Source organism: Lynx canadensis, chromosome D4, assembly GCF_007474595.2.
Source record: "Lynx canadensis isolate LIC74 chromosome D4, mLynCan4.pri.v2, whole genome shotgun sequence".
In the NCBI taxonomy this organism is placed as follows: Eukaryota; Metazoa; Chordata; class Mammalia; order Carnivora; family Felidae; genus Lynx; species Lynx canadensis.
This window is the reverse complement of record NC_044315.2, coordinates 89237559-89255259: the sequence shown is the minus strand read 5'-3', so window position 1 is coordinate 89255259 and position 17701 is coordinate 89237559. Positions and strand designations below refer to the sequence as shown.

The 17701-nt window shown below is 57.9% G+C and overlaps 1 protein-coding gene and 1 non-coding gene across 13 annotated transcripts in view; both read right to left on the bottom strand.

Annotated features, from left to right (window-relative positions):
• Nucleotides 1-5767: 5767 nt before the first annotated feature.
• The window catches only part of PRRC2B (proline rich coiled-coil 2B), an 86288-nt gene continuing 74354 nt past the window's right edge, over nt 5768-17701 (bottom strand). For 3 of the 12 annotated variants that reach the window (XM_030293609.1, XM_030293613.1, XM_030293610.1), the window contains exons 23-32: nt 17272-17364; nt 16453-16557; nt 16102-16294; nt 15172-15269; nt 14105-14232; nt 13289-13529; nt 10314-10493; nt 9641-9732; nt 7432-7513; nt 5768-6116 (exon numbers count right to left, since the gene is read on the bottom strand). In XM_030293609.1, the coding sequence (XP_030149469.1) occupies nt 5982-6116; nt 7432-7513; nt 9641-9732; nt 10314-10493; nt 13289-13529; nt 14105-14232; nt 15172-15269; nt 16102-16294; nt 16453-16557; nt 17272-17364 (1347 nt within the window). In that variant the 3' untranslated portion in view covers nt 5768-5981. The other 9 variants (XM_030293615.1, XM_036064338.1, XM_036064339.1 and 6 more) reach the window with 7 other exon arrangements.
• On the bottom strand, nt 11250-11333 carry LOC115500195. Its single transcript, XR_003964441.1, has one exon. It is a non-coding gene; the product is annotated as a small nucleolar RNA SNORD62 (small nucleolar RNA).

The window sequence follows — 17701 nt, the reverse complement described above, 5'->3', positions numbered from 1 at the left end:
GCCGGGAGGGCGGGCAGGGTCAGTGCGGCCGCTGCGCCCCACGGAACCCGTACCGCCCGGGCCCCCGCACCTGCGGTCCCCGCACCCCGCGAGGAGCCTGCCCGAGCCTGCCCTGCAGGAGACACAGCGCCTTTGGCCAGGGAACGGCGGGGCCGGACGGTTAACCGACGGCGACACCACCGTTCTCCCCAGCCTCACTCTTCCTGGGCCTCTGGGGTGTGTATGCTTTCATCTCGTGGACGGAAAGGGTGCTGCTGATTTGAAAACTGCAATTAAGGTTCTTGATCGTCTGCAAGAATTTTTATTTCCGGGAATGTTGGTCAACCCAGCATTAGAGAACATCGGTTAAGTGTGTGGTGATTGAGGCGCCTGGGGGGGCTCAGACGGTTAAGCGGCCGACTCGCGTTCCGCGCTTGTCATGCCCCGCATTGGGCTCTGTGCTAACAACTTGGAACCTGCTTGAGTTTGTCTCCCTCTCTCTGTCCGTCCCCTGCTGGTGCACACACTCTCAAAAATAAATAACGAACTTAAAAAATGTGGTGGTTACTTCTGACAAGCAGGCTTCTCCCAAGGCTGTGTAGACCGTGCAGGGGCTCCCTGGGCCTGGAGAGGAGTGGGGCTGGCTCCTGGTGTAGTTCCCTAAACTCCTGTCCCTGGGGGCAGTAAATCCAGGGAAAGGGTACGGATGCTAGAGCTGAGACAGCCCGTGCCCAGGTCCCAATTCAGAAGGAGTCGTTTCTCATGGAAAGTGTCCAACCTGGGAGTAATTTGTAAGCTTCTTACATTAATTGGTGCCAGGCAGCTATGTTAACTACTACCGTTACTTCTTTGAATCCACACGACCCCATGAGGTGGGCACAGTTCAAAGTGTGCCTCTGGGGTGGGGAAGTGTCCTTCCCAGCTCCCAGTCTTGGCAGTTGTGGGGTGTGGGGTGGGCAGCAGAACCGAGGATCACCGCTGGGACTCCGATCCAAGCTCTTGATCCTTCACTGCCCCCAGACGAAAGAACTCCTCCCTCCTACCCCAAAGCGCTGCACTCCTTTCTCCTCCCAGCAAAAGAAGGGGTCACCACCAATAAAACGTCAAATCAGGGATGCCTGGCTGGCTCAGAGGGTAGAGGAGAGGATACAACCCTTGATCTCAGGGTCATGAGTTCAAGACCCACCTTGGGCATAGAGCTTACTTAAAAATAAAAACAAACAAAAAAAAAAGTGACAAATGCTTGCTCCTCTGACCCACCCACTTCTCATGGGAAGCAGGGGGAGGGCGGAGGGCAGGCCGATGTCCTGCACACCTTTAATATCACACGGATAAAGGACGGAGATTGCTAATGCAAACCCATTTGGAAGATGCACCCCACCTACAGGTTTCGATCCCTTTCCTCCCCCACCTTGCTTTAAAGCATTTCAGCCAAGTCACTCTGGATTTCCTCAAGCACTCTGTAAAATCTCTAATTTTGTCAAATGACAGAAAATCGAGGGACACACAGCCTGAGAAAGCACATTCAGCTTTAGGGCTTTTTTTTTTTTTTTTTAATTTTTTTTATTTAAATAAGGAGAATTCTTTCATATGGAAAGAGCTAGTACAATCACATATTTGAAAGGAGAAACAATAGGTACTGATCGGAGGGAAAGGGCAAAGGGTGAGTGCCACCATGGCCTGCTGAATCCATGATTCCGTTTCCCATCCAAGGCAAAAGCTTCCCAGAAAACGTATAAACAAGCTGCACATTACACCTTTAGCCATCGTCTGCCCTTTCAAATATCTGGTCTACATGAAAAGACAAAGAGAGGAAAGGCCAAAATAAAAACAAAAGGGAACAAAAACAAAACACAACCCTCTTAAGAACAACAACAAAAAACCCAAACCCTTTTACTACACAAGGCATGAAGTCAAAAGCTTAGAGTACAGTATCCCCTTTAAACAATGGAAGAAAGTCATCCACACAGAGCCTTAACAGAAATTTCCACTCTGAGGCTTCCTAACATGCTGAACACAGGGTCCTGGGGACACTGTCCCCCAGCCAGGGTGGGGAAATGGTGAACAGCAAGATCAGATGCGCCTGAAGATCACTAGCCAAATGTGTGCTGGTGGTCCTGGAGGAGGGCGTGGCTAGGGGACAGTGTCAGACCCCAACACTGAGCCACCCTGTCCCAGGTGAGCTCTGTCTCAGGTCCATCTCATTTTCAAGCAGGATGAGCTGGCTTTCCGGAAGTCTGCGTTTCCCATTCATCACAAACCATGACAAAGCAGAGGCACTCTGTAGTGTCCTCGGTTGTCAAAGGCCATTTCCAACTGACCTTGTAACCCAGGCTTGCTCTGCAAGAAGTGCAAAGGGACAAATGCAGATTTGAGGGGCAACGTGCAGCCGCTTGGTGGAAGGAAACAGAACAGCAGGGAGGGGCTTTACCGGTTTGCCACACACTGCCTCGGTGGGCCGTCTCTGAACACGGCCGTGCAACCACGTGCACACCCTCAGCGTCCTTGGCTCTGAGCATCATTCACAAACCTCACCCACCATCCAGAAGGCAGATCCTGAAGATGGGAAGGCGAGGGCGTAGCTGGAGACCCGAGGTCGACATTTAACAAGATACCCCAATATCCCCAGAAGTGGCTGGATGACCACAGCTTTGAACTCAACCAACCGATTTCTGAGTGTGTAGGTCCATCCTTTGTTTTCCCTCTTGAGGAACCCAGAGCCAGAAGTGTATGAATTCCAAGTTTGAAAACAAAAGTAAGGTGGATTAAAAAGGGGGAAGCAACAGTAAAGAAAACCAGACCAAATACAACTGGCAGAGAAGTTTTCAGTGGGGGTATGCCTCTTGGATACTCGACCCCACACTCTGAGACTTCGCCCTGTTCAGTAGTTGACGCTGGACGGACACTACCGCAGGGTCGCCTGTTGCCGAGCAACGGGCTGCACCATCAATGGCCAAGGCCAAGCTGCCAGCATCGGAAGGGAGGCAAAGGTGCGGTGAGAGAGCTCCGACCCCTCCCCTCCCCCCAATCTCAGCAGCAGGAAAGCTAAGCGCTGGTCTCCGCCTGTTCCCACCAAAGGCCCCACGGCGTCCTGGCGGAGGCCTCTGCGTGGATTTACACTCTGAGGATGAGGGTTTGAAACCAAAATAAGACCCTAAGCCCCATTAACCTTGAGCGTGGTTCTAAAACCACATGAAAGGAAGAGATATTGCACCTTAAACACCTCTGCACTAAAAACTGCATTTCATCAGACCAAGGAAGGGACGGGACGTCGGGCAGGCCTCAGGTCTGCCCTCTGCCCCGAGTCCAATTCAAAATCTGCATCTTAGTGGGAAAGAGACGGCAGCTCGGGCACACGGAGGTGGTGAATGCACTGAACTTCACATGCAATTTCCTGGCCTTTCCTGCACAGAATAATTCAGACATTATATATAAATAGAGCAGTGAAACATTTACTGGTTTTCACCTAGACCTACAACATCAATACATATAAATAAATTCTAGTGTTTTGTTTTTGTTTTTTTTTGTTTTTTTTTTATTGGGGAGGGGGAGGAGAGAAAATACAAGGGTAGAGAGAAGGGCTGGAGAACAGGTGACCTGGTTTTTATTTTTTCTCAAAACAGGGAGGACTGTCACCCTGCCGGCAGGTCTGCCTGCAGGGTACGTCTTCTTGAGTGTGTAACAGCATCCACGACTGTTCTGTTGAATTTCAAAACGAGAAAACCTTTTTTTTCCTTTTGACATACAACGTGCACCGGAATTAGGTGTGAGGGTGTGGCCGTGTTTCTAAGTGTACAGGTGAGCGAGGGTGGCTCCTGCGGGGGCAGGTGGTGGCAGAGGGGAGCTGTGGGCAGGGCGGCTGGTCACGGGGACAGCAGTCACACACTTGCAGGGGAGAGAAAGAGCAGGGGCGCACACGGGGGCGGTTGAGTGCGGGCAACTCCTCGAGTGAGCGGCCCTGCGAGAACGGACCTCAGAGTAAGCTGAGCTTCAGGCATGAAGGTGACCAGCTGGTAAGCAAGGTCTGAGGGTGGAGGCAGGAGGGGGAGCGCGGCAAGCTGCAGACTAAGCAGCAGGGCGGCTTTCGGGAAAGCCGGCCCTCTCCGGGTGAGCCCCGCAGACGCCCGGCACCCTTGCGGGCAGGACGTGCCCCCCGCTTCCTCAGAGCAGGGAACGGGGACAGGGAGTCGCGTGCGCAGTTCCTGAGGCCCTGCCCTGCCCGGTTCTGCACTGAACATACAGCTCAGAGCCACAGGGTGTTACACGTCTGTGGTGGCACTCAGGGTGGACTCTGCGGGGCACGTCCCCACTCACCGGCTGCTTGTCCTCTGAGCCAGATCCTCCCAGGAGCCGCCAGCGGGCTGGCTGGTTAGATGCTCTGCAGAGCACGTGCATTACTTGACATTTCCCTTCCCCTCTCCCTGGAATGACAAAACCTGGGACGATTTCCTTCTAGTTCTTATTTTAAGAAGAAACAACAAAAAAACCAGCATAAGATGGCTCACACAAACAGTTTGCCAGAGGCATCGCTGCAGACTTAAGAGGCTGTCGTCTTCCCCCGAGGCCGCCCCCAGGCTGCAGAGGAACAAGGGTCAGACCCTCAACCCTCCCTGGCCCGGGACCCTGCCCCAGTCGTCCGCAGAGACGGACACCCGCTGCCCAGCTCTCCGGTGCCTCTGTCCCAACAAGCCGGGTCTGCCAGTGGGAGCCAAAAAAAAGAAAGAAAAGAAAAGAAAAGAAAAGAAAAGAAAAGAAAAGAAAAGAAAAGAAAAGAAAGAGAAAAAAGAAAGGGACCCCTCCCAGCAGCCTTGCACGCCACACGCCTCTGCCGCAGACCCAGTCAGACAACCGTCCGTGCGCCCCTGTCCCCGCGAGAAGGGGCCTCACGATCTCCGGGGACGAGCTGGGTGGAAGACGGCAGGACAGGAAGATCTAGACAAGAGACAGGCTCAGGAAGAAAAGAGGAGGGCATGTCACGGAAGGCTTCGAGAAGGGCGTGCGGGTCAAACAGCAGCCCCCAGGTGCTGGAGCCCCAGACGCGGAGGCGCCGCGGGGCCCGCGGTGCGGTCAGCTCGCACCGTCCGGGTCACACCGGAAAACGCCGGTGACTGTGTATCTCCGTGGTTTCCCTCGGGTGCCCAGGGGTCAGCATGTCCACCGGCCGTAGAAGGGTCCAAGGACAGAGACTCTGTGTAATTCCTATGCTAAAATCGTCATCAGCTTCACTGGGCTGTCCCTAGACTCCAGGGGTCCTCAGGCCAGGGGCGAGAATCCAACCGTGACACCGACCCACCTCCCCTGTCTCTCTCGCTGCTCCCAAGCAGGCAGCCGCCCCCGGCGTGGCCCGGCACCGGTTCACCGACGGAGGAAGCGCGGGGGGTGGGGGGCGCCCGCCTGCGTCAGGTGTTAAGGGATCGCAGCGACGGACCAGCGGAGCGGCAGACGCGGTTAAGGGTAGGACCGGAACAGGAGGAGGTGAGGGAGAGGATGGCAAAGTAGAAAAGTTCAGCTACGCAGACATAGCTTGTGTTTTTGTTTTTCTTTTCCTTCCGCCTTTGTAAAAACTTCAGCTGCTTTTTACAACCAAAAGCCTCCAACTACAATGGCCCTGCTGACAAACCACTGTGCCTGGGGCCGGGAAGGCTGGGGACCCAGCGGCGGAGCGGGGGGGGGGGGGGGGGGGGGGGGGGGGGGGGGGGGAGAGCGAGCTCATCTGTACTGCACGAAGGTGGGAGTCACTCCACAGTCACGGTGGAAAGGAGGCGGGGACGACGTGGGGTCGGGGTCATTTGCTTGCTTGCTTGTTTCGTATTAAAGCGAGCAGGTCAATGTCACGTATCCACGGGGGGCAAGCCGGTTGGACGATGGAGCTCTCAGGAGTGGAGAAGAGAAGGGAGGTCTCTCAGTCCGGGCCAGGTGGTTGGACGGTGGATCTAGTGAGATGTCAAGGCCAAGCGGGGGCCCTGTCCTCAAGGCGGGGGGCGAGGCGTGGCCAAGCACCTTCAGGCCTTGCTCTCCTCCACTTTGACCGCCCGAGGCTTGATTGCTCCGGTTCTCTTCATCTGGGAGGCGGCCGAGGGGGCCTCCTGAAGTTTCACAGCTCCCAAGCTGGGTTTTTCATCCACTCGTTGTTTGGCCTTTGGACAGATGAATGGGGACAAAGACAGTTACCCTTCCGCAGAAACACCGGTCTGGATACACAGCCCCCACCGCCCCCTGACTGCTTCTGAGTCACGGAGAAAAGCCACCCTAAGAAGCCCATCCTTTGGTGGAAGGACCGGACTGAGAAGGAACTGGCGTGAGTAGGAAGGACACTGGCGTGAGATGCTCTCTCCCCTCCCACGGGTGCTGAGGGCGGTGATTCGGAGAGGCAGGAAGAGGCTGGGTCCTCCGGGAAGCATTCTGTGATGCCCACGGGCCTCTGAAGGAGCAGCACTTCCCAGGCCGACCCGAGAGACCTTTTCAAATCAGTGCCCCCCGTGGCCCGAGGGTAAAAAGCCCCCGAGCAGATCCAAGTGCGCCCCACGAGTCGGAACTCCCGGATGTTTGCCGAGGGGCACGGGGCCACTAGGTGGACTTGGTCCTCCCCAATCTCGGACCTCCCCTGCCTCCCGCTCTGTGGAGACCTTTCCCCAGGACCCTAGTATGCCCTCGAGATTCCCAGCCAGGGTCCCATTGACCTGCAACTCTGCGCAGTGGACGGGTCACAGAGCAGCCAGCCTCGACTCTGCCCCCCCCCCGCCCCCCCCCCCCCCCCCCCCCCCCCACCGGGGTGCAAACTCTGGAAGAAAGCTTTAGCAGCTCAGTTCAAGCAATTCAAGGGGCGACCCTCCAGGGAACCAATCAAACTTCCACCTCCACCAGCCAGGAATGCGGTATTAGTAAAAAACCACGCCTGATGCGTGGGAGCTCTGGAGCCCCGTCGCGTTTTAGAGCAGTAGCCGAGAACGGTGCCTGAAGGCAGAGACCCTGAGAAACCCCTTCTGTCACAGAACGGGAAGGCGTCGTTCCGCGTGTAATCCCGCCCAGCCAAGACAGAGACGAGACACAGCACTTACTGGAGCCGGCACGCGCACGCGCACGCGCGCACACGCGCACACGCACACACGCGGCTTCTAGAGCTGACCCACAGGCCTAACCGAGTCCCAGCGCCTTCACAGCCCAAATCGCTGTGGAAGGAGAGTCCACCTTCCGGCACCAGCTCCTCAGAGGAATCCGCATCCTCCCTTCTCTGCAGGACAAGGGAGGATCCAGACGCCCGTCAAGGGGAGAAATGCCTTCGCCAGGAGGGACTCGGGCTGCCGGCTGCCGGCGCCGCGCTCTAGGCGCTTAGGGCTCGTGTCTCTTTATGAGAGGGGCCCTCAAATGGGTTGGACACAGGCCCTTCTCTTCTGGCGCCTGGAGATGGGCCTGAGCGTCCGGGGCCGGAAGGTCTGGAAGGCCGTCTTCTACCTGTTGAACGTAGTGTCCCTGCACAGAGCCCATGTTAACTGCTGATCCAGAGGGCTTCCCACTGGGGCTAGCAGAGCTAGGCCTGAAAAAACCAAAGGCAGGGGGTGAGAACACGCGCGTCGCCAGACGATGGAGTCAAGCCCAGCACACAGCGCGGCCCTGGCTCGGGCGGCACCCTCTCCGACAGAGGAGAGCCAAGACCTCGGACGGCCAGGGCGCAGAGGGTGCCGGGGCGGCTCACGCAGACGCACCCGAGGGCACAGAGGCCAAGGCCCCTGCCGCGGGCAGACACTGACCAGACGGGTGGACGGGCACCGACCGTCTCTCAGGGTCTGGGGGGTTCGGGCCAATGGGACTCTGTGACCCAGACACACGGTCTATGCAGCCGACTCAAGGGCGGTGCGGAGTATTTTCCCAGGTTTTCACTTTTGTATACGATGGGGGTGGGAGGGGCGGAAAGGGAAACCAAGAGCAACAAAAATCTTCCAGGACGTCTCTCTGAATGCGTTCCACTGACTGGACAATCAGTTCTCGTGGACGCTAACTGCATGCCACGTGGAGAAAAAGATTCTGTGGTCAAAAGCTTGAGAAGTGCTATGTGCCGAGTTTGTCAGGACCCGCGATGGCAGGGGTACCTAGACCCCCCCTCGTGCTGAGGAGCATGACCCCCAGTAAGCACGTCCAAGGACCTGACCGGAGGGCCCTTTTGTGGCAGGACGTGCCTCAGAAGCTCTGTGTCCAGAAAACATGGGAAACACCGCTCCGTGAAAATATACCAATTTTCCCAACCCCACTAACATGCCGACCGAACAACGGCTATCCGTTAATGTTTATGTCTTCTACATAGTCTTTCTCCAAAGAGTCGGCTGCTGCCATTCCTACGCTAAAGAGACACGGACGACTCCCGTTATGTGAGTCTCCGTGTTCTGGTTGGTCTCTGTCCTTGGATGCGGCTAAATGCCACCTGTGGCGGCCGCGGAGACACCGCATCTGTTCATCTGCGGAGCTTCCTCTAGTCCCACCTGCGCTCACTGTTTGTGTGGCTGTCTGGCTGCACCTTTCCTACAGTTCTGCTGTTTTGACCTTTGTGAAAAATATGGCTGGGGAACAAAACAAATAAACAAAAATAAGTGAAGCCAAGAGAATAAAAGAAGAACAGAAAAGATGACGAAATGGGGAAAAGGTCACAAAAAACGCCTTTCTCGGGAAATGCGGAAGTATGGAATGACCAGACGGACGGGACGGAGGAGAAACGCAGCCTCGACACTCCAGGAGCGACGGGGCAGCGCGGCCACGGCACGAAGACTCGAGATGGCGACCTGATGTGCAACAGCGTTCCCTTCAAGGGGCCCGGGCCGCCCCGGAGCCGGGCTGCTAACCTCTCACAGGGCAAGGGCGCTGCAGGCCGTGCACGTCTGTTCTACCCACCCCCTGCCCTGCAAGCCCGAGGGCCCTCCAGGCTTCTCCCACATGAGACAAGAGTTGGCTGCACCCACCCGTGGGCCCCACGCCACAGCATGCTGCCTCCCGTCCCCGCACACTTCTCCTCAGGGGCGAGCAGGTCAGCGGACCACTGGTTCTGCCACTTTCTAGTAGAAGGAATTCAGCACAGGGATTCACACAAAGCCACCTCCAGACCCAGCTAAGTAAGGGACCTGGGGCAGCTATTGGAGGCAGAGACCGAGGCCAAGGACGCAGAGAGAAGGTGCCGGTCCGCGCTGTGGGAGGCACGGACGCCCCCGTGAGGCCAGCAGCCACCGGCCTGGCAGGGCCAGAGGCCCGGTGCAGGGGACAGGCAGCCCTGAGGAAAGGGAATTCTCCCCGCCTTCCAGGGCGTGTACCTTCCTGGCCAGTGACTCCTTTGTAAAATCTGGTGAGAAAGCTGTGAGCAGTCAGGATGGGCCTCACACTAGTAAAACATCCGTTGTTCCTTTTCCTACCTTTCCAAAAAGCTCTCCCAAACCAGAGCATTTTATTATGATGACTAAAGGCCAACTGCTCTGACAGTTCCTGATTTCTCCACGGTTAACTAAAACAGGAGCGTGTCCCAGCACTGAAACTTCAAGGTGACACGTGGCCTCCAAGGGGACCCAGCCTCAGGGCCCTTCCGGGGCTCTCCCTGGTCCCCTAGGACTCGCCAACACCACTGAGTCGCATCTAGACCAAGTACTCGGCGATGCAGCATCCGACTCCCAGGGCATTTCTTTACCTGTAAGTCTGCGGTGATGGCACGGAGCCTCCTGAAGGAACATTCTGTTTACTGTCGGCAAAGTGGAAGCCCTTCATCTCCATCTGAGAGGACTAAAGACACCAAGAAGGAATGAGGGGTCACTTGATGGCCCTGGAGACACCTGGCCCTCACTGAACCACCCGTGCAGAGCCGATGAGGACTTCTGCGGACAGAGGAATTCTCTAAAGAAATGCGTACCCCCCTGCCCCCCAGTCTAGGCTCAGGAGGCGGCTTCTTGGAAGTGGGAACTGTACTCTGTGTTTTTGTTTTTTGGAAGTGCAGTGGGGAGAGAGGACTGTGCGTCACCACCAGGACGGCCATCAGCAGAGCCCAGGCCAGACACATTTTCTGGGGATCTGGGGGACCGGTCTCTGAAATGGCCCCACAGCGGCTCCACAGGCCAAAGGGCCCAAGCATCAGCATCAGCTACCACACTCCTCCCCTCTGCCCTGGGCCTTGGTTCCCATCGCTAGGTTACACAGGAACCAAGGGGGTCCCACCATGGGGTTCCCCACGAGCAGGAAACCAGTGGTCTGGTGAGGCCAAGAGCTTGCCCCTCACCTAGACCTCTGGCACTTTCTGCCACAACAGTGGTTCCTGACTAGCCAGTAAGGGTTCTCCCCAGGACGCGACAGGATGCAGTCATCCTTACCTCTCTGCTGGTGTTAAGGACCGAAGGCTGGGACCCAGGTGGAAGGATTCGTCGGGGAGCCCCGACGGAGAGGCTCTGCCCCTGTGGCAGCTGGATGGACTGTGGCAGAATCAGGGGCTGCTGCCCGGAGCCGTACCGAGGCAGAGGCAGCTGGGAGCCAGGCAGCGGCATCGTCAGCTGCTGGATGACAGGGACAGTCAAGAGGAGGCATGGACGTTGGGGAGAAAGCCACAGACTACTGGTCACACCTGCCCCCAAGAGTAAACACAGATTATGCTTCAGGTTCTCGTTTCAAGGCAGCTAAAGAGAGGCCTCTGCACAGCCATAGGTTCTGGGTTTCTGTTCGAGCACACCCTCTGAGGGAGGGGCAGGTCTGATCGCCGGAACAAGGCAGGGGGTGATGAAGATAAGCCCAAGGCCACGCACGCGGCTCCTCTCTAGGGCTGCAAGAGCCACGTGCACCCCAGACCTTCTTGCTCGCACCCAGCAAGGGTCTGCTCGGTGCACGTTACGTGCCGGGGAAGCACCAGGACATGGTCAGACCAGGGAGCAGCAAGGACCCAGCATGTGGAATGTGGGCAGCCAACCCCATGTGCGTGGGGGATGGGGAAGAGGAAGGGAAGGTCAGGAAGGCTTCTTAGGAAGCAACGTCCAAGCGAGCCCCCAGAGACGAAAGCTGTGTGGATGTGTATCTTTGGCCTCTTTGGTGCAGCACAAAAAGGCAAAACTCCTCTGTTGCTCTGCTGTTGCTCTAATGGGGATACAAAACAAGACACAACTGGGTTCTGGGGTTCTGGGGTTCAGGGGTGCTGGAACTGAACTGGAGACTCTGGATCCTTCTGAAGGCCGTTATATCAAAAGAAAGTGGGGGTGGGGGGGTGACAGGGAGGAGAGGGGCCTGGAGACTCGGGACTGGCGCAAGGAAGCCACTTGTCGTCTCTCAGTCACTTTCCTCTTCACCCCCTGCGTTGAGTCCACAGTGGAGGGTCAGAAGGATCTATTGGAATCGCATCACTGAGACGAGCAGCAGCCAGAGCCTCCAGGCCCCAGACTCCTCCCTGCACACAGCAGGGAGTGGGACGAGGAGGAGGACAGCGCTGTACTTCGGGAGACTTGTGTTCCGGGGGCACCCTGGCTGGCGTGTTGAGAACAGACTGTCAGGCCCAAGAGCAGAGGCGGGAGATCAGGGAGGAGCCCCCACAGGAGCCTGGATGGGGAGGAAGGTGGAGGGCGGGGATGAGGCACGGCTGGATTCGGAATGCTTTCCACAGGTAGGGCCAACAGGACCCCTGCGGAAGCATCAGAGGAGGCGCGAGGGGAAGTGGTCCGGGACCTACAGGGGACACGGACACGACAGCCAGGAGGACCAGGAGAACTCAGGTCTTGGACGTGGTGCCAGCATGTGTCACGCAGGAGATGCCGCAAGACGCCAGAGCAGAGGCGACACGTAGCCCACGGGCTGGAGAACACAGCTGGGGGGCAGCAGGAAGACAGGTTTGGATAGGACGTAGAGCCGCAGGGCTAGACAGGGGTCGGAGAGCAGAGCCCGCGGGACACGGAGAAACCACAGACCAGGCGGGTAACGAGGAGGGTTTCGCCAGGATGGTGCCCGTGAACTGAGCGAAGAACAGGACTCTGGGGGAACGAGCATCTCTGGGTCAAGTGTGGCCGACGGGGCAGCAGGACGAGAGCAAAGAATAACCATCGGGAACTGATGCGTGTGCTTACACAATTTTGTTTTGTTTTTTTTTTTTTTTAAAGGAGGAACAATAGGGTTGTCTGGGTATAATCCGGAGGACCCTCCTCCCCAGAAGGTGGCCCTGCGAGCAGCTCGTCTGTGTGCTGACGGGACATGTGCTGTAGGAGCGAGCAGGAGGCTGGCTGGAAGGGACGGGGGGTGAGGGGGCCTCTCCCGGGCACGACTAGCCCACCCTTGTGGCAGGAGACCCGACACGAGATCTCGTTTCTCTAGGGACACGTAAGCAAGATGCAGACGGGTGGAAGGTGGTGAGAGGAAGCTCCAAGTCAGGAGCGGGTGCTGGGGCGGCGGGGAGGGACCGGGCCTGAGTGCGGCTGCCGGCGTGCAGCCGCAGGTGGTCTGAGCGGGGCTGGTGTTCTCCTGGCACAGACAGTTGTGCAAAGGCGGGACTGGACTCCACCAAGGTGGAAACACCGCAGGGGGGCCCAGAGAAGAGAAGAAGTGAGCAGAGAAGGAAGTGAGCCCATAGGGGGAAGGTGATAAAAAGGTGGCTGGAGCCGGGTGGCTAGAGGGAAAGAGCTAAGAAAGCAGAGGCGGTGACTAAGTAGGACCCTTAATCTTGAGATAAAGAAAGAGGTACAGTTTCTAGCAGTGACCAATCCAGACAGGATCATGGGCACAGCGGACCGCTGGCGGCAAGAGGGCCGCGGTACCGGTGGAGGGAACAGGTCTGTGTGTACAGAGACGACGTATCATCTACGCAGACATCGAAACCACCAGCAGCTGTAACAGGAGCTGTGTCGCAGAGACTGGGCCAGGGGCCAAAGGAGGAGAGGGGTGACCCCCGAAGGTGTCTGATATTGCGGGCGGTCACGGGAGAGGATGACATGAAGCCAAATGCTAGATTCAAAATGTGGACTCACGGCAACACGGAGGCCAGTGCGGTAGTCAACACTATGGGCTCCAGAGCTGGGGTTTCAGGGAGAAGGGAGGGACGGCGGTCTAGAAGCATCGGTGGGAATGCCAGGAGGACGCGCACACCTCATCTCCAAGCCCCCCAGGTTGAGGGCGGGAGAGAAGCCGCGGGAGAAGCAGCACTCTTGGGATAGGCACATGAGGTGGGAGACCTGGCCCCAGTTCTAGCAGCCCGAGGACCAGTCCCAATGGTCGCAAACAGCATGTAAGTCAGCACGCAGCGAGGGGCAGATACGAGGGAGAAAGCCGTGCTGGAAGAAAAAAGCCCAGTGTTTTGGGCGAGAGGGGCTGAATTCCTGACCTGTGGAAGCTGGGAGTCCAACAGCTGCGAGGCACCCAGGCCAGCAGCCTGGCCGAGCTGGCCCTCGTAGACCAGGGCTTGGTTTCCGCTCATGGGCTGGTAGGGGGAGCCGGACTGGGGCTTCACCATCTCCAAGGGCTGCATGCCTGGGAAGGCCGAGTAGGGAGGCTTCAGGGCCGTGCCTCCAGAGAGGATCATGGTGCTGGGCGGTGACAGGCTGGGGTGCATGTACACCTGAGATCTGCAAAAGCCAGACAGACAGTGGGTCGGGTGCAGGACTACCCCAGGGGGGTCTCAAATGAGGGCACGCCCCACCATCCCCCAAGAGGGCTTGCTAAAACCCACACTGCTGGCCTCGCCCTCAGAGTTTCTGACTCAGAAGTGCCTGGGACAGAGCCTGAGGATTTGCATTTATGACAAGCTCCTAGATGGTGCTGATGCTGCAGGTCTAGAGACCACAGTCTGAGCATCACTCGATTACACGAGCGAAACCATCCAGGCTGCACAAGGCACAGGAAAACCCAGGGGATGCCAAAAGCACAGGACCTCAGATGCGTGGGAAGAGCCCACCGAGGCTGGCGGGAGACGGGAAGCGGAGGGGCTCGGGAGGGGTAGGGTGACAGGGAAAGGAAAAACAAGGCCATCCATCGAGTGCTATCAAGCCCACGGCAGCTCCTGCAGCAGGTCAATGACGACTCTGCAGTGCCGAGACCACCACGCCCCGACCCACGGCCAAGCAGAGAATTGTGGAGCGGCAACAGTCCAGAGGGGCACGTCCACAGGCCGCGGGGGCCCGAGCTTCTGGCTGCACCTCACCTGAAGGGCTGTAAGGAGCTGAAGATCTCCTGAGACTGGGAGACGGGGAGCCCGCCCCTCAGTCCAAGCTGGGCCTGAGCCTGCAGAGACGTGTGAAGGGAAATCGGGATCTGCTGGGCAGCGGCAGCCTGCGGTGGGAAGCCGGGCAGGTAACCGCAGTGCCCTCCGGGGTGGGTGTCTGCCCCCCGCCACACCCCCTGCTCCACGCAGCAGCTCAAACACTGCCCCAGATGCAAACTGGAGCATGGCCTTCCGGTGCTTTCCTTGCTCTTGGGGAAAAGGCAAAAACTGGGTAACAACCCCAAACCATGATTTCCTACGCTGGGTTCTATACAACAGCAAGAACGAATTCTGGCTACAGCTGTCCACAGAGGTGCATTTCAGCATGCACCTGTCAACGGGAAACATACACGAAAACTACATTCAGTATGATCCGGTTAGGTGAACATCGATACATCATAAATCTCAACAATGTAACGTTTAAGAACATGTTTCATAAAGAGATCAGGACAGGCCAAGTCCTCTGTTCTCTGTCCCCAAATCTACTTCTGCCCAAGGGCCCCACCATCCAGGCACACAGGTCCATGGGGTGCCAGACCATCAAAGGCCCCACGCCAGGCTCAGGAGGGAGACTTCCAGAACTCTGCCCCTTGCAGCACAGAAAATACGCCCATCCTGCACGAAAACAAACACCTGCACATTTCTAAAACTACCTCTTTCTAACGCATCCATGCCTGGGAGTCTAGGCCTTTCTTCTCTTCATCAGAAGGATACCTGATACCAAAGGATACCAAAGAGAATTCCATTTCAGCTAATTCCCCAGCTAGGACACAGGAGGAACTGACAGAGGGGATCTAGGAGTCTAGAGTGCCAAGCTCCATTCCTCTTCCCTGCCTCTCCTGTGTTCGTTCACCAAACACTTCCTGCCTGCTAGGATGGGCTGGGTGCTGGGCGGTCCACGTGAGGGGACACAGAAACAAGACAGTAAACAAGTCGAGGAGGGAAATTAATTCCACCGTGTGCTGCATCCCCATCCCCCACGGGGCCACCCGTCCGGCTGTCATCACCTGCTGGTAACTCTGCTGCTGAGGTATCGTCTGAGGAACCAGCCGAGGCTGACCTGCAAACACGTGGCCGTCCAGGTACAGAGGTGGCAAGTGGCTGCCTGCAAACAGAACCCGAGAGCAGACAGGACAGAGTCAAGCCTCAGCCTTCCTGAACGTCCACGCACGCACACTTTCCTGGGGCATCAGTGGGAGGGACGGAGTGTGTGCAGAGCCTGCTCGGTCCCCTGCTGCTGGCCCTGCGCCCCACAGCCCCACAGGGAACACGGGCCCAGGGGGGTGGACAACTGACCTCGCTCACCAGACCCCGGGCCCACTGAGCCACACCCTGGGGAGGGGCTCCACTGCGGCTCAGGCAGCCCTGGTCTCAGCCCCCTACTCCTCTGTCTCCCTGCACGGAGTCCATGGTGGAGAGCAGGATGGTCCACTGGAAATGCCATCGAGACCCTGGCAGCTGGGCCCTCAAAACTCCTGCCCTCTCCCTTGGGGGCACCAACACAGCGGTCTACCACTGATGGGCCACCTGTGAGGGCTTGGCTGACACGAAGCACTTTGCAGGCTGACTCTGTGTCACGAGCTAACAGCCCAGAGAGAGCCAGGTGTATCTCACAGAGGAAGGAAGGGGCCGTGGCCCGGAGGGCTGAGCCACTTGAAGGCGGAGAGGACACAGCCCCTGCATGTGACCCGGCTCTGACTCCAAGCCCTGCCTCTGCTTGCCCCTGGTCTGCTTCCCACACCACAGAAGGGACGCAGGGTAGAGGGGAGGGCCAGGGGTCTGTAGCACCTGGGAGGCCAGGACCACCCGGCCCATCAACAAGCTCCTACTTTTGCACGCTCAAGTCAGGGTAGGGGGAGGCGCTCAGGGCCAGCACCACTTTTCTCCTGACAGCGAAGGGAGCCTCCCTGAGCTGGTTCAGGTGAGGGAGGAGATACCTGGAAGAGAAGCAGAGGGTGCTACGGAGGCCACGGGCATGGGCGGCATGGAAACTCCGCCGAACGAGCTGTAGCTGACGCCGTTGGAGGCGCCCACAGAGGACGGGGGCTGGATTCCCGAGCCCGCGCCTCCCGGGGAGCTCTGCTCTGGCAAACTGGGTGAATTTTCCCAAGCCTTGCGTGCGGACTCCATCTGGAAAGCAAGGGGAGGGAAGAATTACTTCCAAGAAGGCGGGGGACGGCACAGATCGAGGCCCCAGGATGGGCGGGCGGGCGGGCGGGGCTGCGTGCTCCAGCCCTCGGCAAGCTAAGGCGCCCCGCAGCCTTCGCCTAGCGCCGGCCTGGCGTTACCTTCAGGGTGAGGTCGGCGGTGGGGAAGGACATTTGGGAGAGGCCGATGGCCCTCTGGATGTGATGATCACGCCGGAGGATGGGAATACTTTGTGTTAACCCAGCCTGGAAGGGGAAAGGAGACCATGGAACACGACAGGCACAGGGCCAACATGACAGCAGAGCAAAACGCACCTTGGGTTTTGCCCGCGGGCGCTCAAGACCCCTACGGTGAACCTGCCGGGAGCAGACACCCAAGCTGATCTGCTCCGGTCGGTGGTCTTCCCCGATTCTCTCAACAGAAGTCTGTGGAGAGCCACCTGCACACCCACAGCCCACGGAGCACTCGGGCAGGGGCGGCCGCGCCAGGCACAACGACCGGCTGCCAGCACAGAGGCGCCGACGCCTGGCGTGGAGACCCCCAGGTCCCGTCTCCGCCCCCCACCAGAAACTGAACGAGGTCCCTGGTAACGTTTCTTCACACATGTGGCCAACAGTCCCTCCCATGTGTGCCCAGTGCCCCTCAGCGTATCAGAGGGATTCTGAGTAAACACATTGGTTTATCCCAGCACTACCAAACATACGTAACCGCAGAACGTCAAGTAACCCGGACCTGAGAAGTTCTGTTTTCCCGTGGTAAAATCACAAAACCGGGGCACGGGACATTTACGCAACATGCCCGAGGACACGTAACCAGCTAGAGAACGCGTTGTGCCACGCACCCAGGTCTGCCTGACCCCAAAGCTGGTGTTGGCCCCCTCCTCTGGCTTCAGAGCCCCCCAGAAGCCTTGCTCCTTTCTCTCCAGGGCCTGCCAGCACAAGAAACAGAGGGAAACACACACTCACGTTACTGGCCAAGGCGTCCTGAAGTTTGACGACCGGATTCCCCGCGGGACCAGAGGCAGAGCCAGGTGGCAAGCTGAAATCCGAGTCCTGAAGAGAAGGAAGAGCTCACTGAAATCATCTGCCCGCTTTTCAGAAGAGGCACACGTTAATTTGATCCAGTCTCCAAGACTCAAGAAATCTAGCGGGCAGCGTCCACCAGATAGCACCCAAAAAAGGACGCCACCCCATGACCCTCCCTCTGTGCTCCCTGCCTATGCCCACTGGCCAATCCCGAAAGAGACAATGAAGATCACTAGTGTGCCCAGCCTGAGAACCTGGCTGGTGTCAGCATAATCTAGAAGGCAGCTCAGTGGCACCTGCCTCATCCTGCAGGCTGACACACTCCACCAGAGAGCTGCTCAGCTTCTGTCCCCCGGCTCTTTCT